The sequence below is a fragment of the Camelus dromedarius genome, chromosome 18 (genome assembly GCF_036321535.1).
Source record: "Camelus dromedarius isolate mCamDro1 chromosome 18, mCamDro1.pat, whole genome shotgun sequence".
NCBI lineage: Eukaryota > Metazoa > Chordata > Mammalia > Artiodactyla > Camelidae > Camelus > Camelus dromedarius.
Window position 1 is genome coordinate 20,523,305 of NC_087453.1, and position 23,284 is coordinate 20,546,588.

Consider the following 23,284-nt stretch of genomic DNA (forward strand, 5'->3'; position numbering starts at 1 on the left):
TGACTCACCAGCCCTTGCCACATTCTGAGCTCAAGGGGCCCCTCGTTACCAGCCCTGATGGAAGCACCTTCCTTTCTGCCCACCAAGGACCAGGGCCCACAGTACCAAGCTGAGCCCTGAGGACGTCACAGCTCCCAGTCCTTACCCAAAAAACACACTCAAGAAGCTCTGAGCTTCTGTCCAGTCTGTTTTTTCTGTCCAGAGAGGCTTTCTCTCTCAGCCTGACAAACTCCTACTCTTCCAACTCAGCTGTCACTGTTTCTGTGAAGCCCTCCATGACTGCTCAGTGCCATACCAGGCAAAGCAAATCCTGCCCTTGAATATGCACCCACATTTTTCAAGTCAGCATCTAACCCACTGAATCACAGCCCTTCGCTCATACGGAATCTCCAAGACTGCGGAGAGGGGTTTTTCATTCCCCAGCACAGGGCCTGAGTCAAATGAATGACGAGCAAAGGAATGAATGAAAAAATGAACAAATAACTGAAGAAATAAATGGAAAGGTAATGAAAAGCCAGAAAATACAGCAGCCAAAATCTCCTTCCTCACCAGGCATAGGAAGGGCATTCATTTTTTTCATTCCATGTGGTCAAGGGCACAGACCCAGCTACTTATTAGCCCCACCATTTCCCAGCTGGGTGACTTTTCTGTGCCTTGGTTTCCCTGTCTATAAAATGGGGCTATGCCTACCTCCTAGGGTTAAATGAGTCAGTTAAGATAACATGCTCAGAACAGTATCTGGCATGTGGTTCTTGCTAATTCATGATAACTTTTATTCGGACCACAAATTTCAAAACCCCAAATTAGGCTGTATAATAAGAAACATCTACAATGAGGGAGAAGTGAAACCAGGGCTGTCCCGGAAAATCTTCCATGTAAGGTTGTAAGAAAATGAGTAGAACAAAGAAACCAGTTAAACACATCAGGGGGATGCAATCAGCAAAATCCAGACTTCAGGAAACTCCACAGGACCAATGGCCCAGTTTCTTCAACAAATAAATTAAAAGGGGGAAAAAAAAAGAAAGGAGCACTGATGGGGGGAGCCTGTAGATTAACAGGAACTTGGGTCTATCAACCAATCACAATATATGGGCCTGATTGAAACAAACAAACTTTAAAAAAATTGTGATGTTTTAGGGACAAGTGGAAAATGGAACACTGCCTGGATATTTGATGACAATTAAGGGACAATGAGGGCTTTCAGATCCACTGAAAAGAAGAACCAATAATAATAACAAGGAGAACAAGACATCAGGAAGCTGGAGGCCACTGTTCAGATGCTGGGTCTGGTCCCATGCGGTCAAGGGCTCATGAAGAGGCCTCACTCATCAGCCTGGCCTGGACCGCTCAGCCCAGCAGCAGATCCAGAATGGTCACGGGTGGTGTCCAGTGGGTAAGACAGGCCAGGCAGAGCTCTCACTCTTCAAAGATGAAGTGCTGTCTGGGGAGACAACCCCAAACTTGGCCCACATGTACTGAGGTAGGAGAGGAGAAGGAGATGGCAGGGTCTTAGGGGGAAAGGGCAGGGGTTGTCACCTTTTGGCAGTGCGGGCAGGGGAAGTTGTGAGTGGCAGTCTGCAGGTGGTGCTCCAGTGCCTCCGGGGTGGAGTACTTATTAACGCATTTGACACACCTAAATGGGAAGGAACAGAGAAGTGAGAGAGCCACGTGTGTACTGGCTGGATCCCTGGGGCTGGGCTCTCCCAGCAGACGTGGGAGTCAGCCCCTCCCCTCCTCTGACATCAGGAGGCAAAACCCTACAACTAATTCATTCTCCAATCAGTCCACTCTTTTTGCCTGCCACTGTCTCCATCTTGGTCCAAGTTGTCATCATCTCTAGCTCTAGGGCATGAGCAGTAGCCTTCACCCTGCCCTAACTCACCCCCTGTAGTCCATTCTCCACAGGGGAGTCAGCAGGAGTCTTTAAAAATTAAAATTAGACCATGTCACACTCTTACTTAAAAGTCCCCACGTTGGCTTATAAGGCCCTACTGGTCTGACCAGTCATACTTCCACCTTCACCTTTCTCCACTGTCCATCACACATACTCTGCTCCAGCTACCCTGGCCTCCTTAATGTACCTCGAACACACCAAGTTCAATCCCACCTCAGGGCTTTTGCACATGCTGTTCCTATGATCTGGAACACTCTTCCCGAAGTCTTCTCCTGGGAGGCACCTTTCATCCTTCATGTCTCAGCTCAAATGCTATGTCCTCAGAGAGGCCCTCCCTGACCACCCTGTCTCAAGCTGCCCCACAGCCCATCCCTAGCCACTCCCTACTTTGTTACCCAGTTTTATTTTCTTCTTAGCACTTATTACCTGGAATTATTTTATTGATTTACTTACTTGATTATTATCTGTCTCCTCCACCAGCAAGTGGGCTCTGGAGGCCAGGATCATATCTGTCCTGTTCATAACCTGTCCTGAGCACCAGTGACAATCTGTTATATGAAAGAGTCAGACAGACAAGGATCCAGGCCTGGCTCCTTCCCATCTCTGACCCTCAGTTTCCTCATCCATTAAACGGGGTAGGAATTCCAAATGGACCTGCCCCTCAGTCATTCTTAAGATTATCACAAGAGTCAAAGGACACAGGGGTGCCAAACAGCTCATAAACACAGTCTTCACTCTTAACATTACTCTGGTTAACATGCCCCCAAAACAGCAGTTTCAGGCCACAAGCCACTCTGAGGAAAAGACCCCACCATGAAAACATTCACCAGCAAATGGATCCACTTACAATGCAGCACCAGTGAGGCATACCAGAGGTAGATGGGCAATTCATGCCAAAAAAAGAAATGTGTGCCCTGCCATCTGTACGCCAGGGCCACTGGGAAACCTGCGGGCAGGCTGCACCTGTGGTGGGCCCCTCTCACTCCACACCCTGAAAACCACAGGCTAAATGCCTCCAGATGGAAAGAAAGAAAGAGGAGGTGGGGTGGGAACAAAGCTACCAGGAAGGCAGAGGGCTCGCAAGCTTGGTGGGAGGAGAGGGTGGGAATCGCACAGACTTTGGCAGTGGCAAGGAGGCACAGGTTTGTGTGGGAGGCGGCTTAGCTTAAATACCATTGAAATTAAACCTTCCTGCCAGAAACGCCACCTGAACTGAGTCATGCAAGGTAACTCCCCAGTGACGGGCTCAACCAGCATCAAGCATCTCCTGGTACAACGTGGGGAGAAATACATAGCATCACTTGATACTCCTGCCAAAAGTGCTGATCCTAGATCCACCAGGAGGTCAAATCAGAGAAACCCAAACCTGACTTTGGGGCCAGCAGATCCGATGGCTACAAAGGCCCTCTGACACTCTAATCCTGGCAAGAGAACCTGAGAGAAGTGACTGACTGCAATCACAAGGCTATCAGAATTGGGCTCAATCCTCAGCCTGAAAACTCCAAAACCAGAGCTATGAGGCTTCCAAGGTCCTAGACAAGAGTTTCAATTCCAGCTCTGTGCTGACATTGTTACTCTGGTGGGCAGGTCACTTCTCCTCTCTGAGCCTCAGTGCCTTCACCTTCAAAACTGGGAGAACAACACTGCTATGGACTGAACTGTGACCCTCTAAAATTCATATGTTGAAGGGGGTGGGGGTTATAGCTCAGTGGGTAGAGCACATGCTTAGCATGCACGAGGTCCTGGGTTCAATCTCCAGTACCATGATAAAATACAATAAATAAATAAATAAATAAATAAAATAAAATTCATATGTTGAAGTCCTGACCCTCAATGTGTTGGTATTTGTAGATGAGCCTTTGGGAGGTGAATAGGTTTGGATGAGATCTTGAGTGTCAGGTCCTCCTGATGAGATTAGTGTTCCTATAAGAAAAGACCAGAGAGAGAGGGCACCCCCCGATCCCCGCTCCTCTCATATGTCTATAACATTTTGTTACAGGAGCCAGAGCTGATTGACACAACCTACCTCCCAGATTGCAGGGATCAATGTCCCTAAGTCAGAGTTTGGCACATAGTAGGTGCTCCCTTCCTTTTACTTGGCATCGCACCCCAGAGAGAGCCACACAGCTATAGAAACTCACAGATAATCCACAGATTGGAAGGGCAAAAGAAAAAGAAAATGCCCTCTGAGCACAAATGTGAACTATTCATTCTGACCCAGAAATACCTACCCCTTAGCTGGTCAGAGCTTCACCTAGTTTTGCAGCCTCTCTGGCCCCATTCCCCAGTCTCTCCCAGGGCCAGTGCCCATCACCCCATTTCTTGAGTCCCAGTCCCTCTGCCAACTCCTCAAAGTCCTTGTGATTTCTTCAAGGCCCTCATGCCCCAGCCTCACTCTCTCCCCCAGGCCCCATCTAAATACCCCCTCCCACCGCCATTCTACAGAACAGTCATTCTGAACTACTTGCTATTTTACTTTACATCTGTACACTTGCTGTTCCTCCTGCTAGGAACGCACTCCACCCCACCCATTGCCTACCTGGCAAACTCCTACTCATTCTTCAAAAACCAGTTCAGGTATCATTGCTCCTAGGACACCTCTGCCCTATCTCCCACCACAGTACTTCTGTACTTTATATACATATGCTTAGGATTTATGATTTTATCACAGTATATGATAAGAATACATATTTGTTGCCCTAAGCAGCCTATGCATTCTAAACTCAAGGTCTGTATTTACTTATTTCTGAACCCCAGAAGCCTCAGCCCAGAGTTACAGGGGGACTCCATTAACAGAGGTTGTCAGCCAAGTTCCTGCAGATACAAGTTTGTAGAGAGATGCAAAAGCCATTCTAACACGAAAACATTCACTAATGAACTGGAAGGAGTCCCCACACAACACCCCTCACTTGTTTCTCACTGGCACCTATCCCCACGCACTGCATGCTAGGCTTTGGGAGGCAGCTGATCCCAGAAGACACAGGACAAATGCACAGCAAAATGAACGTGGGGCAAAAATGAGCGATTCCACCAAGTCATGAAAATGATGGTGGGTATCTGCAAATGACACCATCAGCAAAGGAGAGTCTGCAAGAGGGACAGGAAAGCAAAGAAGGTAGAGACACTCCACAAGGATGATCACAGGATTAGTAGCTCCAAAGGGAATGATTTGAAGATCTAAGGACTAAAAGCACGTGGCAAAACTGAGGGAGTCCTTCATCATTTCCACCAAAGGGACCCTTTTTATGACTGAAACAGGAGACTAAAGCGATGTACAGGATTCTCAGAAAAAAATCACCCGAAATAAAATCTACACGTGGTTCATCCCTTGTTCATTCCCAGAATCAGCATATAGCTTCAACTTGAATTCTAAATATCATGGATTATAAAACAAATGAAACTTATTTTCATGATTTTTGCTTTCAAATATGTCCTTGTTCATTTTTTCATGTAAGAATCAGTGCATCATTCCAAACTGTAACCTAAATTTTGTAGATTACCAGAAATAATACTATTTTCATAGTATTTTACCTTCGGGGGAAAAATCTTTTTTCTGCTACAAACAAGGAAAGATTGGCTTCCCTTTATTGAGGTTTTTGTTTTTTTTTTTTAGGATAAATGTCTGCCACATTGAAGAATGATACAGGGAGGGCCGGCATCTTTTCCTCCATCAGTGCCAAGGGGCAGAACCCACTCTGCCAGGCTGGATCCCGGGGCCCTTTGAGATGTCTCACTGGTCCTGAGCAGTCAGAATGACCGAGGGAGCAGACCCCAGGCTCTCTGCCGGAAGAGGGAAGTGGGAGGGCACGTACTTGTAGACAGCGTTGTCCTTCCTGGGGCTGTGCTGCGGCAGGAGGCTATGTGAGTACTGATGCACGCCCAGGTCGTACAGTGAGGGGAAGTCCTTGCCACAGAGGTGGCAGCGGTAGCTCAGCTCCTCCTGGTGGCTCTTGATGTGCTCCAGAAATGTGTCGAGCTTCGGGAATGTCTGTGCGCAGCTTTTGACCACACACTTGTACACCTTGAGGGAAGAGGCAGAACAGGTGAGGGAAGGTAGGAGAGCTGCCTCCACTGCCACCCCCAACCCTGTGGCATCCACCTCAAATGCTGCTGGTGGGAGATCCAACTGCTGTTCCCCTGTGGCCCTGCTGCTGAAGCCCTGGTTTTATTTTGATCAGAAGGTCCCCTCCTCTCAGCCAGTCACAACAGCCCCACGACCCTTCCCGCAGGCTCTGTGTGTCCTAGATATACTTAGAAAAATTATCCAAAACCCAGAATGATACCATCCTGAAAGGATGTGAAAAGATGACATCATGTCCTTCCAATGTCGCACTACAACAGTGGCTCTCCAACCTGAGCGTGCATCATAGTAACACATTGTGCCACTTCCAGAATAACTGATTCAGCTGGTCTGGGTGGCCTGAATACGTGCATTCCCACCAAGTGCCCAGGTGATGCTGAAGCTGCTGGTCCGGGACCTCACTTTGAGAACTGCTGTCTAGCAAGCAGTTAGGTTAAGGCAGTTAAGACACCAAGGGTTATCTCACTCTCTGGGTGATGTGACTTGTTTTGACTGTTTACTGCTGATTAAGACCCAAACTCTAAAGTTAAATGTTCACTTGTAGAAAACTGATCCAATGTAAATGATTTCTGTCATGTGGAAAAGATAACCCCAAAGGTTACGGGTTTTGTTGCCCTGTAGGATATTAACCAGATTTGTGTCAAATTTAGCAATCTTATTTCAGGATTCCTTTTTTTCACTAACATAGTTATATATGGGTATAGATATCAGTGTTTCATATTCTCTTTGACTGGCTTCCAGTTCCCTCATTTACGAGGTAAGTAAAATTCTGACTCATGTTCACTATGCTATTTGTATGAGAATTATGTTATTCACATTTTGAAAATTATACTTTGACAAGTAGTATGTACTCCTTATAGGGTTGTGAGACAGTTAGGGTTGCATGGCATATTCAGGGTTTCAATTCCACATGCTCCTTCTTCCTAACAAAGTGAACCTTCATTTGCTCAGAGTGGCAACATGCCTAGTTAAAACCCTTGATCCCCTGGCTCCCTTGCAACAAGTGTCAGCCATATGACTCCTTTCTTGCCAATGATATCTAGGCAGTAGTCTTTGGGGAAGGTATGACTCCTAGAACAAAAAGGAAAAAGCTTCCTAGAAGTCCTCTCTGACTTCTGCATTTGTCCTGACTAGAATACAGATGTGATGGCTGGAGGTATAGCATCCATCCTGCAACCTTGAGGATAAATGCCACATGCTAAAGATGGCAGAGCAGAAAGCCAGGAGAACTCAGAGTCTATGATGATGTATTATCTGACCTGCTATATAAGCCCAACACTGTCTACTTACGGACCTTTTGTGTTGTGAGAGAAATAAAACCTGTTATCTATTATTTACAGCATAACAATGCATTCCTAAGCGATAGAACACATTTACTGGCTCTGACCAACGAGAAGGCTACAGAAAGTTTCTGGGAAAGGTTTCCTTGCTCTGAAAGAAGACACGAAAACATAACCCCTGTATGCTCATGGATAATACTGTGTCTGGACTTCTGCTGAGAAAAAGCAACCACCATCACAGGACCACAGGTGAACCATCAGTAGAGGACAAGTCCAAACCCTAAGAAAGTAGAGACAAGAGATAGAAACACACAGGGTCTTGTTGCTGAGTCAACTCATTGTCTCAGGCCCAGAGTTGCCCTATCTTGACAGCTTGTTATGAGAGGAAACAAACTTCCTAATTGCTTAAGCCAGTTTGAGTCAGTTTTCTGTGATTTTCCCCAAAAACAGCCCCCCTGCTACCCAGCACCCACCTACCTGCTCATTCTTATGCTGGGTCATGTGGGACTTGAGCTGGAAGTAGGTACTGAACTTGCTGGGGCAGAACTGGCACAGGTAGGAGCTATCAATGAGGACCACCTGCTTGGCCTCCAGCTTGTCACCCTCATCCTCGCCTGCTGAGGGCAAGGCTTGGGGCTGTGGGGTGCTTGACAGGGTCTGGCCCAACCCTGTGGAGAAAGCCAGGGAGGCAATTCACTGAGAAACAAAGAGTCAGGACAGAGAGACTTGCCACTCGGGAAGGATTCCTAGAGCACCCACTGTGTGCTCCGCTGCATCCACCCCGCCACCTACCACGTGCTCGGTGTTGGACGACATACTGAAGGCACTGCATTCATGCGCAGCTGGTGTGCAGACAGAACCGCCCCAGGGGCTTAAATACTGAATATTTACACTCCCATGGATGAATAGCTATTGCCTCCAATCCCCTTGCAGGCCTCCCCCTCGGACACTCTAGACCTCTCTGTGGTTGTTAACAACCCTGAATATCACTCCGAGCTGTGCTCATGATGCCTCCCAGCTCCTTTTTCTGATTACAACCATCTGTTTAGTTGCCTTTCCCTCAATCTCCCTGAGGACAGGGGCCTCGGACCTCATCGCCATAGGCCCAGTGGCCTGGCACACAGTAGGCCTCCATAAGTGTTTGCTCAATGGTTGAACCCTTGGGGCTAGGCACTACAGGAATTTGGAAAGAAATGGTTTCTTCACCAGAGTTCACAAGAACTCAGAGGGCACACACAGAATGGCTAAACACAGTAGGGCTAGTCCAAACCAGAAGGTCATATAAAAGTAGGCATATGTTGCTTGCAGAGAACACCCTCTTCATTAGCTGTGTGTGGTTGGCACTGCTCACCCACAGGGCTGCACAGGAAGGCTCCGGCCTTATGCTGCCCAATACAGTGGCCATGAGCCACATGTGGCAAGTGAGAACTTGAAATGTGGCCAGTCCAAATCTAGATGTGCTAAGATGTAAAAACACCCTGGAGTTCAAAAACTTAATATAAAAAAAGAATGTAAAATGTCTCATTATAAATTTCTTTATATTATATATTAAAATGGTACTATTAATGTGTTGGGTTAAATAAAATATATAGTTAAGATTAATTTCATCTTGTTTTGTTTTTATGTAGCTATTAGAAAATGTTTAGTTCTATATATTGCTTATATTATATATTTGTTAAGACAGCACTGCTCTAGGCCTAGTAAGTGTTCGACCCCCAGGGAGGAGAGGAATTAAATCAATATCAGGGACAGGATCATTAGTTCAGAGACAAGTGATGGCTCAGATGAGAATCCTACAAAGTATAAAGGTCTCTGGAGACCATCTGCCCATGAAAGTCAAATAGGTTTTAATTTTTGGTCAACTGACAGTGATTGCCTGGAGCATTATATTGAAAACAGATTCTAAGGCAGGATCCAGGCACAACAAAAAAGAATAGGTGATTTATTAGTGATGTCTGCCATGGTACAGTATTAGAGTAATGCACATATATTGTACATTTGTCATCCCTCGTTTCATCCATGCTCCATTTTTGTTTTATAGATGAAAAAGACTGAAGCCCAGAGAGGTTAAGGAGGTTGCCCAGGGTCACACAGCTAGCAACAAAACTTATGAAGCTGCAGAGGAGAGGTGTGGGGAGAATGGCATTCCCCACTTCTACCCACCTGTGCTATCTTCATCCTCCTGCCTGCTGGGGTTCAGGGCCATGACCTGTACAGTCACAGAGTTGCGAGAGACGGTGCCACCGCTGCGTCCTGGAGGCCACACCTTATGGGTCTGCATGTGTTTCTTGACATTAGACTTCTGGGCAAAGGCACGGCCACATGCAATGCACTGGAAGGGCTTCTCACCAGTGTGGCTGTGGGAGACAAAGCTTGTCAGCACCTTTGTGTAGGAATGGGGATGTGGCCTCAGCCCAGGAGCTCACAGCCACCAGGAGGGCCAGAGCAGAGCATCCAGATGCTCCTGGCCACCATTCTGACACCATGAGGACAAGTCTTATCCCTGAGGCAGGCAGACCAGAGTCAGACAGACCCTGGGCTCTTGGTGACATTACTAAGCTGCTGAATCAACCAGCCCTGGTGCTGACCTTCTCTGTGGCCATCCCTAACTGTGAGATCAAATATTTCCTAACTGTTTAAGCCCATTTATATGGAGACTTCTGTTATTTGAAGGAGAAAACATCTTAGTTGGCACAGCATAGCACTTGTACCATTATTCAATATTTTCCTTCAAATCAACACACTTTTTAAAAACTTAAAACAATTTAAAATGAAGTTTCCTGTTGTTACTGTATATGAAAAGCCACTTGTCAGAAACGAACGAAACTTGTCATAAAGTAATGAAAAATACAATTATCTATATAATAATATTATTAAGGTTTATAGCTGCATCATCCAATAAGGTAGACAAAAGCCACATGGGACTATCTAAATTTAAATTCATTAAATTAAAATAAAGTAAAAAAAATCAGTTTCTCGGTCATACTAGCCACATTTCAAGTACTCAACAGCCGTTTACGCTTAGTGGCTACCCTGTGGACAGTGCCTTTTGGGGCCTTTCCATCTTTGAAGAAAGTTCTACTGATGAGCACTAGTATAGACCAGCAGTTTTCAACAGAGATTGATTTTTCCCTCTTGGGGACATCTGGCAATGTTTGGAGATGTTTTTGGTTGTCACAGCTGAGGAATGTGGGGTGCTACTGGCACCTAATGGTGAGAGGTCAGGAATGTTGCTAAGCATTCTACCGGGCACAGGACAGCCCCACAGAAAAGAATGATGTGCTCTAAAATGTGTCAACAGGCTGATAAACCCTGGTCTAGAGAGAAGCTGCTGCCTGCCATGGCTGGAATCTGAGGCTTGCTTTCTCTCTGTTATAAAAGATGAGCAAGTATGTGAGAGGCATTAAAGACAGACTCGTACCAAATTGAGGCTTTCTCCTTTGACAGGAAGAAACTGAAAAGAGAATAATTTTCTCACTTATGTCTTTCAAAACTTTTCAACACCACATCTATAAACCACCTAAAACCATCTCATGTACCAATGTATCCCATTCTGTGAGTATCACTTAACAATGGAAAACCTGAGGCCCAGAGGGGCTCCTTGCGTGTTCTTGGGACAAGAGGTGTCATGGTTAGTCCCAAGTGAGCAGAGAGCTTGTAGCCATATTCACAGAGCATGGCTGTCCTTGAGGTCAGCTCTTTCTGCAGAAGTGAGAACTGAGGCACCCCGCCCTCCTGAGAAGCCTCCATCCATTCAGGTAAATTTCCTCCCCCAACCCCTTTCCTGCCTGGACCTTCCACATCACAGGAGGCAGGCCCCACAGAGCCTTCCCACTGCTCCTGAGGGAGGAAAGGGAAAACCATCCTGAGCCGGACTGAAGGTCTGAGAACGACGACAGGACAGACAGGGCCTTGGTCACCACCCAGGTTGAGAAAGCAGTCTTGCTGCCACTGGGAATGCCCCTCTCCCCAGCCAGGGCTGCATAGGAGCCACCTGCCTCACCACGCCTGGGTACCTTCTGATATGCTGCTGCAGGTCGAAATTTTTGGTGAATGACTTGTCACAATATGAACACTTAAGTTTCTGAGCCTTTGGCTTCCCTGCAGCTGAAAGACAAAGAGGGAAGAAGGGGATGCTAAGGTTGGAGGCACAACTGAAGGCGCCAAGGGCAGCTTCCCACCACTCTACCCCTGGACCTGGGGCCAGACAGCCCAGACCCTAGGAGGTCCATTCCTGGCTAAAAAAGACATTTCCCAGCTTCCTTTGCCGCTAGATATGGTCATGTGACTAAGTGTTGACCAATGAGATGTAAGCAAAAGTATTATGCAGAACTTCTGGGAGCTGGGAAACATCTCTTTCATTCTTCTTACTGTCTGGAATATGAAAATTGATGACTGGAGCTCCAGCAGCCATCTTACATGATGAGGCACCTTGATAACAGAAGCTTTGTTCTAGGGATGGCAGAGCAGAAAGACAAAAGAAATAAGGCTGCTTGGTAACCATATGGGCATACGATCTCCAGACAGTCTATCTGTGGACTTGTTTTGCAAAGAACAACAAAATTCTATCATTTTGAAGTCACTCTTATTTTGGATTTTCCATTATATGCAATGAAACTTAATCCTAACTATCACAAAAGGGAAGACTGGAACTAAACAGCCTGTGGATAGGCCAGTGCTGAGGAAGCATGGCAGGCCATGGGCCCACCTTCTGGGAGTCCACTGGAACTTTTGGTCCGTCGGGTCTTCAGTGATGGTGGGGAGTCAAAGGTGGCCACTGTGCCCCCAGTGGCGCTGGTCATGGGGGCAGCAGGGTTTGGTCCTTTCGGTTTGAATCCTTGTTTGCCAGGGCTGTACACCTGGGGAGTGGGGTATACTGGAGCCTCCACACACTGATTCGGCACCTAGAAGGACAGCACAGTCAGGGAGAGTACCCTGGGACAGGAGGGATGGAGCTGCCCCAGCCAGAGGAACTCTCACTGTGGCCCTGGCTGATCTCAACCATGCCCCCACCTACATCACCATCCTAACTCCTCCACTTGGCTCAGTCATCCCAGTCACTCCCAAGACTCCTGAGAACTTCATGAAGCCAGCAGGCTAGAGGCAGCTTTGGAGCCATGCTGCCTGGGTTCAAATTCTGACTCTGCTTCTTATCATTTAAGTGAGCTTGGGCAAGCCTTTTAACTTTTGTCTCAGTTTCTGCATCTGTAAAATGGGGCTAATCATAGTATCCCTCTCATTGGGTTGTAGTGAAGATTAAATGAGTTAACAAGTAGAGAGTTTAGAACAATGCCTGGCATATAGTAAGTACCCAATCAACATTAGCTGTTATTATTGGCATTACTATTGCTATTAGTAGTAGTTTGCTTGTACAGGAAGTCAGAAGGGTCTATGCCCTCACGAGCAGCTCTACTTCTTAACTAACTCCCCCTGATGCCACACCAGCAGGCATCCCTCAACTGACAATTGACACTGAAGCCACAAGAAATTACCGAATAAACTATGAGCTGCTCAAACTTAGTCACCACTAAGCTTACATCATGATACTGGGGCATTGTGAAGAAATCATTTATTCATTCATCTATTCATCATTCATTAGTCTTTGTGGGCTAGTATATTCAAAATTCCACTTCCTATCCTTCTCTGCTTTATTTTTCTCTTCAGACTGATCATTATCTAATAAGTTATCTATTTTACTTACTTATCTTTATTATCTACCTAGTTTCATGAAAGCAGGGACTTTTGTTCTGCTTTTGTTTATTCCTCTATTCCTAGGCCTAGAGCAATGCTTGGCACAGAGTGGGCACTCAATAAGTATTTGTTGCATGAACAAATTCATTTATGTAGGTACTGGGCATCTAATATGGCTGGTGCTTCTGCTGGGTCTTGTCTGTTGGCCCTTGGCACTATTCCTACACTCTTCCATGGTCTCCCTTAAAATGCAGAGGTGAGAAGCTTGGAACCACATTCCTGAACTCCCTTGCCAGCATGGTTCTGAACACAGATTAAGTTCTGCCCATGAGATGCATCTGAATGAGATTTGGAAGGCAGAAGGGAGGTAGAAACCATTCTTCTCTGGCAGCCATGGTGGGAGACAGGCAGGTCTGCAGTCATGAGTTCTGGAGGAGTGGTTGGCTGAACACTACATTCCCCTCCTGATTGCCAGCCCTGAGGATGGTAAGGCAGCTGGAACCTCAGCAACAGAATCCTAGTTTCCTAACCCCTGGGCACAGCAGCAGCATCCCGGCTCTCAGGGCCGAGCAACAACAGTGAACCTGAAAACCAGTGATGCCTGCCCACCCTGACTTTTGCTCCTCTAGCCCTTCCCTCAGCTTTGTAAGCATTTAACTTCTTGTATTAAATCCCTCTGCCAGAAATACCTAAAGTGGTTTTGATTTCACTGACCAATACAGCACTCAATAAATATCTGTCACAGCGAATGAATTCACCCATTGGTCAAGTCATTACTGAGCACTAACATGACTGCCCCTGGGTTAGTTCTCATCCTCACAGCTCTGCAAGGGAGTTCCCATTCTAGAAGGGAGGAAACTGAGATCAGAGGATCCTATTTCAGATACCTACTATAGATGTACGACAGGCCAGGTACTCTGCTAGGTGCTAAAGATGCAAAATCAAAGACAACTTAGGCTCTGCCCTCAAAGAGCCCCCTTGTCTACATGGGCAATAAACAATGGCAGCTCCCCCCGTCCTGGCCCACTCTGTCTATGAGGCCACCATGGTCCTCTCAGCATCTCACTGACTTAATTTTTCTTTTAAATTCAACACAGTCCTCGGGAGCTTGCTTTATTTTCCCAGGCTAGGGCACATTCCCTTGCAGGCTCTTATAAAATCGCATGACTGGTGGTGGGGTTATCCCATGGTCTAGTTCTCTTTAGATACAGATGCTACCTGACATGGAATGTCTGTATGGCTGGATTCTAGGGGAGTCTGAGATAATGTGACCTCAAGTGCACTACTGTCTAGGAAAATTCTGAACTCTTAGTGCCTCGAGAATAGACTGCTTATAGCTCAGAGCTCCTCAGCAGGGAACTAATACGATACATATGGTACAGGCATATCTTGGAGATACTGCAGGTTTGGTTCCAGACCACGACAATAAAGTAAAAATCCTAATAAAGTGAGCCAGTGAAATGTTTGGTTTCCCAGTGCATATAAAAGTTATGTTTGCACTATACCGTAGTCTATTAAGTATGCAACAACATTATGTCTAAAAAACAACATACATAACCTTAATTGAAAAATACTTTTTGATTTTCTTGCTAAAAAATGCTAGTCATCACCTGAGCCTTCAGCGAGTCATAGCAGTAACATCAAAGATCACAGGTCACCATGACAAATACAACAATAATGAAAAAGTTTGAAATACTGTGAGAATTACCAAAATGTGACAAAAAGACATGAGGTGAGCAAATGCTGTTGGAAAAATGGCACTGATTAACTTGCTCAATGCAGAACTTCAATTTGTAAAAACTGTGATATCTGTGAATTACAATAAAAGGTATGTCTATACATTGATTAAATGGCCTTTATCTTTCCCCATACCCATGCCCATTACAGTGTGATTTGTAGCTTTTCCGATAAAGAAGTGGAATCTCTCCCTACTCCTTAAATCTAAGCTGGCCTTGTGACCTGCTTTGACCAACAGAAGTTATGTTGTGTCACTTACAAGTCTAAGCCTCAATAAGCCTTGAGCATTTCTGCTTACATTATTCAACCTCCAGCACTGCCATGAGAACATACCTGGCTAACTTGCTGGAGAAGAGCTGGGTCACCCCACATAACTCACCCCTCTCCAGGCCATCCTAGAGCAGCCGAGAGCCAACCAACCTCCAGACACATGAAAGAACCCAGCAAAAATCAGCAGCTGCCAAGCTGACCATCATAGACATGAAAAAAATAAACATGTTCTGCTATATACCACTAAGGGTTTGTGGATATTTCTTACACAGCCATAGCTAACTGATACACCTAGCTTGTTACAACAGATATGAGACACTTGCATAGAAAATTTTTTGGAATCTTCTCCCCAAAAGGCAGATATTCTCTGACTGTCCTGAGCACTCCCTGAGGACAGCATGTATATCTGCTACAACCTCTACTTCATTCCATCTTCTCATGGTTTGCATTTTATACTTTTATACATACAATGGCTTGATTAAAGTCCTTCTCTCTCATGATGTGGTACTCCATGATCTGGTTTTGCCCGCCATGGGGTATCTCCAACTATGTCTGGCATACAGTTGGTCCTCAGAAAAGGTTCAAGTTACCCATGATGACCATGACCAGTTCCTCCCACTTCACCCCAAACCCCAGCCTCTGCTCACCTCCAGGGGTGGGTAGGGCTGCATTCCCAGTGCCTGGATCTCCACCGTTCCACTCCCAGCCAGCGGTGCTGTGGCGCTGTATACCTCCACCACGCCATTCCCACCAGGGTTGGGACGCCCCGGGGGGCCCAGGCTCTGGGGTGGGGGTGGTGGGGGCTGAGGAGGTGGGGGTGGGGGCAGTGGGGGAGGGGGTGGGGGAGGAGGCGGGGGCTGGGTGAGGTAGCTTGGCGCAGAATGCATGTTCAGGCTGCTCTGAAATCAGAAGAGAGAATTAAAGTGTCAAAGCCTCTTGACAGCAACTGTCTTATTTATCACTGGGGAAGGACATTTGCCTTAGCTAGCCATGTAGAAAGAACAGCCACTCCCCGCGTGGGAACAGCTCAGAGGATGGGGTTGAGAGGGTGCATGGAAACAAAGTCATGGGAGAACTCAGAGGAGCCCTCAGTCTGGCACTGCTACCCCCTTTCTCTATGAAAGTCATCAAAAATGGCCTAGCTTGTGCAGAAATGAGCTCATACAGCAGGCGTAATTTTGTTGTTTTTAGAAGGGCTTGCTTGTAGGACTGGCTCTGAACTGGCATCTGAGAACCTGCCTTGTAGAAGATTCCCTCTGTTGATAAGGCTATTCTACCCACCAGGGACACTGACCCTACTGTATCAACTCACCTAGACCGTTCACATAAATGATGTGGTTTATGGTGAACGTCTCCCTTCCCATCTGGGTATCTGGAGTTTTGGTCATTGTGTCTGGGCGCCTATGTGACCAACCCCCAATAAAGCCCTGGCCTTGGAGTCTTAGGTGTGATTCCCCCAGAAACACTGCATGTGTGTTGCTGCTTTTCACTGCTGGGGGGGAAATGTGCCTTCTATAGCCTCTCCCCATTTCCCTAAGGGGGAGAACATTGGAAACTTGGAAGAACTTTGAATTCTTCCAGGCTGCTGGGTCTTTTTCCCTTGCTGATCCTGCTGTGTATCTTTTTATTGTGATAAATCACAGCCATGAGCACAACCATCTTGAGTCCTGAGAGTCTTTCTAGAGAGTCACTGAATGTATTGGCTGTGGATCCCCAAAACACAGCCACTGACTTCTAGAAACTGATTCTATAAATATGATCAAGCAGTTGGGCAAAGATATCAATACATGAATGTTACTCCAGTGGTTTTTATAACAGCAAAAAATGGCAGTGACCTACATGTCCTTCCATGGAAGCCTGGCTAAAGAGAGGATGGTCCATCCACATGGAATGGAATGGAATCCTTTGTGACTGTTAAAGTGATGATGCTGATCAGTATTTCATTAAAGGATGCTTCTCTTGACTGCTGCTCCTTGGGTTCCACAGTCAAATAGGTTTGGGGAAAAATCTGGGGTGACAAAAGCAAAAGTATCTCTTTACTGCAGGAAAAACCCAGACACAGAGCGGGGAAGAAGTAGAATGCCTCCATCCCAGGCTGATTTCCCAATACAAAAAGGATCTCTTGCTTTTGTATTGGAAAATCCCAAGGAGACACTGTTTTGGGGAACATTTCAGGAAATACTGACATAGGGTTTTAGGCACAGATAGAGAATGACATTAAACGAAAAGCAAAGTAAGAAAAGCAAGTTCCAGAGCAGTACACATAACATGATCCATTTATACAGATGCGTATGTGTGTCAAATATTTTAAACATATTTTCAATATTTTATATAAAATATATAGTATTTTAAATATACTTAAATAGAAAGCTATTTTTATCTATATTTGTAGTCAAAGGTCAGGAAAATCAGACACCAAAATTTTTGGTAGTATTTTCTTTGGGCAGAGGGAGCAAGGGTGATTGACTAACTGATTGATTTCCCAATTTTTATTCTGTAAAATTTCAAACCTACAGAAAGATTGTTAAAATAATAAAATGAACACTATACTTCATCTAATTCACCAGTTGTTACCATTTGGCCACATCTGCAATGTGTGTCTGTGTGTATGTGTGTGTGTGTACAGACACACGTATATACTTGTGTTTTGTCAAGCCACTTTAAAGTTAGTTACAGACATCATGACACTTTGTTCCTTAAAACTGTACTCAGATGCATCTCCTAAAAACAAGGACATTCTCCTGCATAATCACAATACAATGATTACACATAGGAAATTGAATATTGATATAATACTATTATCTAAAATGTTCAAATTCCTCCATATTCTAATCTACCCAAGTGTCCCAGGAAGGCCTTTATAGCTCCCTCCCACCACCTGATCCAGGATCCAACTAAGAACTGCACACTGCAGTCAGTTGCCATGTCTCCTTATTTCCAAGATTATGAATACTTAAGCTTTAAAAAAAAAACTTTTGTGTATTTTCTAATGTTTTTCTTTTTTTAAATTCTTACTTTTTTATTTAAGTGTAGTCAATTTACAATGTTAGTTTCAGGTGTAGAGCAAAGAATTCAGTTTTTTATATATATATATATATACACACACACACATATATATACATACATACATACATATTTTTTTTCAGATTATTTTCCATTACAGCTCATTACAAGAAATTGAATACAGCCCCCTGTGCTATACAGTAGGCTTTTCTAATGGACATGGAACTCTTCTATTAAGAATAAAAATGAGTCAATACAGCTGGACTGTGGCTGTGAAACCCTAAAGTCATGTTCTGGGTCCCAGCTGGACGTGGTAGCTTCCCCATCCACAGCAGGGTTGGCCAAGGGGAAGCTGACACTCCTGAGCTTGGGGTAGAGCCGGGACCAAGCTCCCTTCTCTCTACAAGATTCTGAATCTGTAGGTGTCAACATGTAGGCCTAGAATCAAGACCCTGTGAGAAACTGGCCACCTCCTTACCTGCACAGGAGGGGGGCCCTGGGGCATGGGCTGGTCCAGGGACGTGAAGGCTGACATGGCGGACATGAGCACATCATCGCTTACCAAGATGTTCCCCTGCACCAGGGTCTGGATCAGCGGGGATGGGGGCACTGTAATGTATGTGGAGATCTGGACAGGATGAGAGAGAGAGAGAGAGGAAGGGAGGGAGACAAAGAATATGTCTGAGGCTCTGGAAGGAAGCAGAGGGCAAGATGCAAAAGATCTGGGCTCTGGAGTCCCACAGACCTTCCACCTCTGCTTCTGCTCCCTGCCATGTGACGCTGGGAATGTCACTCCATCTCTCTGAACCTCCATTTCCCTCATTTACCAAGTGACACCTCCCTGAAAGCATATACCCTATGACCCAGCAAAAATTACTTCCTGGAATCTAGAGAAACACACACCTGTCCACAGGGAGCCCACAAACAAGAGCCTTGTTTCTACCAGTGACAAACTGGAAATAATCTTGATGTCTATCAGTAGGAGAATGGATTAAAAAATATACTATAGTCAAGGAAAGAACACTATAGACAGCATATAAAAGATATTGCATGGAAAATCAAATTATATAATAACATGTACTTAATATAGTCTTATTTTTAAAAATCTCAAACAATACTACTAGTGTAATTCCTGTGAGTACTTAAGTAAGTATGTGAAAGTATCTTAAAAGGTTGAGAAGGATTTTCATCAGTAGTTATCCGGGGGCAGGGGAGAGAAATAGTGCCAAAGGGGCTTTGATTTGTAGAATTCTAACTTTTAGAAAGGAGATAGGAAACATGTTATTACTTGCAAACACACAAATTAATAAAAAAAAAAATCTCAGATGAAAAGTAGACCTTACAAGAGAGTGTCAAACGTGCAGTGACCATTCCTCTTAGGTGATGTAAAGGGTGTTGTGTTTTGTTTATTTGTTATCTTTCTTTACTGACATCTTTCTAAATTGGCTGTCTGTAGGACCTCTGGGGAAAGCAGGAACCGGGCCCCTGAACCCAGAGTCCCTGTTCAAATAGGAAGTCCTTGCCCTCAACTAAGCAAGGACAGCCCAGGCAGGTTAGAGTGACATGCCCCATGTCAAGGCCAGAAAAGGTAGGGTAGATCCCGTCTGATGTGTGTTTTTACAATGTCCCGTGCACTGCACTGAGATGAAAAATGGGAAATCATTTCCATGTCCATCCAACTCACTTAGGTCTTAGAGGGATCTGTGTTTGCCCATAACCAGTTGATTGTGTTCTGAAGTTTTTTCCTTGCCCAGGACTGGAGGAATGTCCCTCTTTCTTATTGAAAATAAAGGGAAAGAGGAAACATTTTCTACTAACAAAACTCATAAACAAGGAGTAAGAAACATGACTATATTCTGTTAGAAGATGTCTGTGGCAACTTGGAAAGTTTCAGTGTCCATGTCCTATGGATCTGGGTGAACACTTTTAATTTGATGTTAGGAATTATGTCTATACAACGGATGAAAATAATGTCTTAGAGTAATAAGAGAAACCTAGAGGGAAGTCTGACCCCGTGACCTGGCATCCTGGGACATGCCCAGCCTCCTTTATGCAGATTCTTTAATCCCTCTGAGCTTCCCCACCCAGGGTATCTTTGCTCCAGAACTGTGTTCCTGACTGAGGACTCCAGAAGCTTCTCCAGATCCCCCCAGCCTGGCCCTTTCTCCTGATCTCCAGACCTGTATACCTGTCTGCATCTTCACTGCCTCCACTTGAAGGTTGAATGGGCGTCTCAAATCCAACATGACCAGCTGAACACTTCCCAAAACCTCCTCATTGTTTTCTCCACTTCAGTCCACGGCAACTCCAACTCAGGTCACCCTTGACTCCTTTTAATCTCATACCCCACATCCAGTGTATCCACAAGCTCTGTCAGCTCCACCTTCAAAATTTTTCCAAAGTCTCATCCCTTCTCTCCACCTCCACTGTCATTCTCCTGGACAAGCCACCACCACCCACCGCCTGGATTTGTACAACAGCCCCCTAATGGGTCTCCTGGATCTCTCTCTTGATTGTCACCAAAATCTATTATCTGTACAGCAGCTAGAGTGACCTAGTTCAAGTGTAAGTCAGACTATGTCCTTCTTCTCCTTAGAACCCCCCAGTAGTTCTCATCTCACTCAGAATAAAAGCCCACCAGGCCCACATGATCTGCCAGGATCTCCCTATTACCTCTGATCTTATCACTTCCCGCCCTCCTCCTCAATCACTCAGTTCCAGTTACTCTCACCTCCTTGCTGTTTCTGGAATAAACCCAGCACACTCTTACATCAGGGCCTTTGCACCGGCTGATCCCACCTCCTGGAACACTCTTCCCCAAATTAGCTGCATGATGCATTCCCTCACCTCCCTAGGTCTCTGCTCCCATGTTACCCCTTCACAAAGCACCATACAGAAAAGGGCAAAATCTCTCATCCCTGTCTTGGCATCCCCTATCCCTCTGCATTTATCCTGAAAACAGTACATCTCTACACATTTGTTTGGGTACTAGCCATCTCACCCAACTCCACGAGGGTAGTGACCTGGTCTGTTTGTTCACTACTGTACTCCCGAGTGCCCACACAGTGCCTGACACACAGTGGTGCCCAAAAAGACTTGAACAGATGAATGAACAAACGAATGAATGACTACCTGGCGATTGGCAGGAGGTGGGGCCTGCTGGACTGCTGTGGGTGCTGCCGAGGGCGTGTAGATGCTGTTGGTGGCCAGTGAGACTGTGGCCAGGGGCAGGGCACTCCCCTGGCACTGCTCCCGCTTGTGGGTCATAAACGCCGGCAGCGAGTTGAACTGCTTCTTACACTTCCCGCAGAGAAAGACATCCTCGTCATCTAGGGATCACACCCGCAGAGGAGCAGAGAGAGGGAAATCACGAAAAAAAGCAAGAATAAAGGAGGGGCATCACAGTGAGAAACGGGATCTTAAGAATGGAAACTAAGGGCATTGCATGACTTAATGTGGGAGTGTCAAGCATCAACTTGGTGCTTCCTAGGAGCTTTCTTTGGCTGGATATTCTGGCACTCACGGGAATATCCAGCCAAATTCACTCAGGTATCAAAAAATTAGAAATTAGGAAACAGTGAAGTGGGTTTGCTTCAAAGATGAGACATTCAGAATCTTTACGCTGCCTTAATTTATTCACTAGTCCCCAAATGGGCTGCATGATCACACTCCTCTGTGCCTTTGCATCCTCCATTTCCCCTGTCAAGCTGTCTCTTTCAGAGCAACTCATTCTGCAAGGCTCAGCTCGGATGTCATCTCCTCCAGGAAGCCCTCCAAAAGCAGTGGACACAGTTCCTTCCTCTGGGCAAGCCTCTCCTATCACCACCAGACTGTGAGTCTCTCAGGGAATGAAATATCCTACTTACTACCATAACTGTAATATTTCCTGGGCACATAGGAGGCCCTCAGTGGATATTTGTTCAATGAATGAAAAACTAAATGAATGATTAGCTACAGTGAATACTATCCATCACTGAAGGCCTACCACAGGCCACGCACTGTGCCAAGCACTTGATATGTTGTGGCAGAAACGTCTCTTGTTATTCAATATTCACTCTTCCTTCTTAGACAGTAATGTGAATTGTAGTGGGAAACATGGCTGTCTAGTTAAAGACTATATATTCCTCAGCCTTCTTTGCAGCTATACATGTCATGTGACTGGGTTCCAACCAACAGACAACAGCATATGTATACTGTCTATGCAACTGCCTCTTAAAGAGAAGGGGTATGACTTCCACTCCCTTCTTGCCTCCATGTTGGCTGGATTGTGGAAATGAAAGTGGAAGGCTGGGGCAGCCATCCTGGACTGCATGCTGAGGACAATAAAGCCACAGGAAAGAAGGGGCCTGCATCTCACCACAGCCACCCCAAATGCCCATCAGGACTTCATGCAACAGAGAAAGAAATTAATCTTGTACAAACGACAAGAAATTTGCATTTCTTGTTTATAACAGCTAAAACCAAATCCCAAGTATCCTCACGAGATTCCTATGAGGTAAGACTATTTCCTCAATTTTATAGATGTGAAAATCGGGGCACAGAGAAATTAATTCACTTGCCCAAGGTCACAGAGCCAGAAACTACAGGAATAAGGATTCAACCCCCAGTGTGTATCTCTCTGTCCCCAGCATGGCTCCCAAGTACTTGAAAACCCTTGTGGAATGAATAAATGAACACACAGACTCACACAGGTTCTAAGAGAAATTTCTTGTCCTCACTGTATATCAAAGATCTGTCCTATAAATCGGAGAGATTCATGCTCAGGCCGTTCTTTCCACAGAGGGGAGGCTGAGACATGACTTTGGGTCAAAGGTACAAGCAACAGTAAGCATCAGGGCTCCCAGTCATTCTCTGCCATGGTCCCCACATTCATGAAGTGATGGAGAAAGAGTGTCCTCAGAGCTAAGCAGAGAAAGGCATGAGCCTGAAGACCCAGGCTGGGAGGAAGGTGAGAGGGCTCAGACACCAGAGGACACCCTGGGGACCACAGTGGGCAATTCATTCCCACACCCCCCCCCCAGTAGCCCCACCTGTTTTTCATGGGAAGCCACGTACCCTTCCCACTGGTGGACCTGAGCAGATACTCACCCAGTGGCTGGATGGCAGGTGGTGCATTGACACTCTGGCCTGTTGGATCAGGGACTGCTCCTTGGCCATCCAACAATGACTGGACAGCCAGGACAGTCTGATTGTCCATTCCTGAAGAAAGAAAAGTAGCCTTTTTAGAAGGTGGGCCCAGCATCCTGCTCTGACTTCATCCTTACAAGCCAGCCCCACTGCAAGGCCCCCATGGCAAAAATCACTGCCTGTGCCCTGATATACATTCTC

At 45.8% G+C, this 23,284-nt stretch overlaps 1 protein-coding gene across 2 annotated transcripts in view; it reads right to left on the reverse strand.

The window, feature by feature from the left end:
- The window catches only part of ZNF341 (zinc finger protein 341), a 35,800-nt gene that overhangs the window by 7,774 nt on the left and 4,742 nt on the right, over nucleotides 1–23,284 (reverse strand). Inside the window, exons 2-11 of one of the 2 annotated variants that reach the window (XM_031433971.2) lie at nucleotides 23,045–23,155; nucleotides 21,089–21,285; nucleotides 18,435–18,584; nucleotides 15,601–15,852; nucleotides 11,964–12,159; nucleotides 11,272–11,362; nucleotides 9,419–9,612; nucleotides 7,733–7,923; nucleotides 5,707–5,915; nucleotides 1,537–1,633 (exon numbers count right to left, since the gene is read on the reverse strand). In XM_031433971.2, the coding sequence (XP_031289831.2) occupies nucleotides 1,537–1,633; nucleotides 5,707–5,915; nucleotides 7,733–7,923; nucleotides 9,419–9,612; nucleotides 11,272–11,362; nucleotides 11,964–12,159; nucleotides 15,601–15,852; nucleotides 18,435–18,584; nucleotides 21,089–21,285; nucleotides 23,045–23,155 (1,688 nt within the window). The remainder of the gene's footprint in view (nucleotides 1–1,536; nucleotides 1,634–5,706; nucleotides 5,916–7,732; nucleotides 7,924–9,418; nucleotides 9,613–11,271; nucleotides 11,363–11,963; nucleotides 12,160–15,600; nucleotides 15,853–18,434; nucleotides 18,585–21,088; nucleotides 21,286–23,044; nucleotides 23,156–23,284) is intronic. The other variant, XM_064475760.1, reaches the window with a different exon arrangement.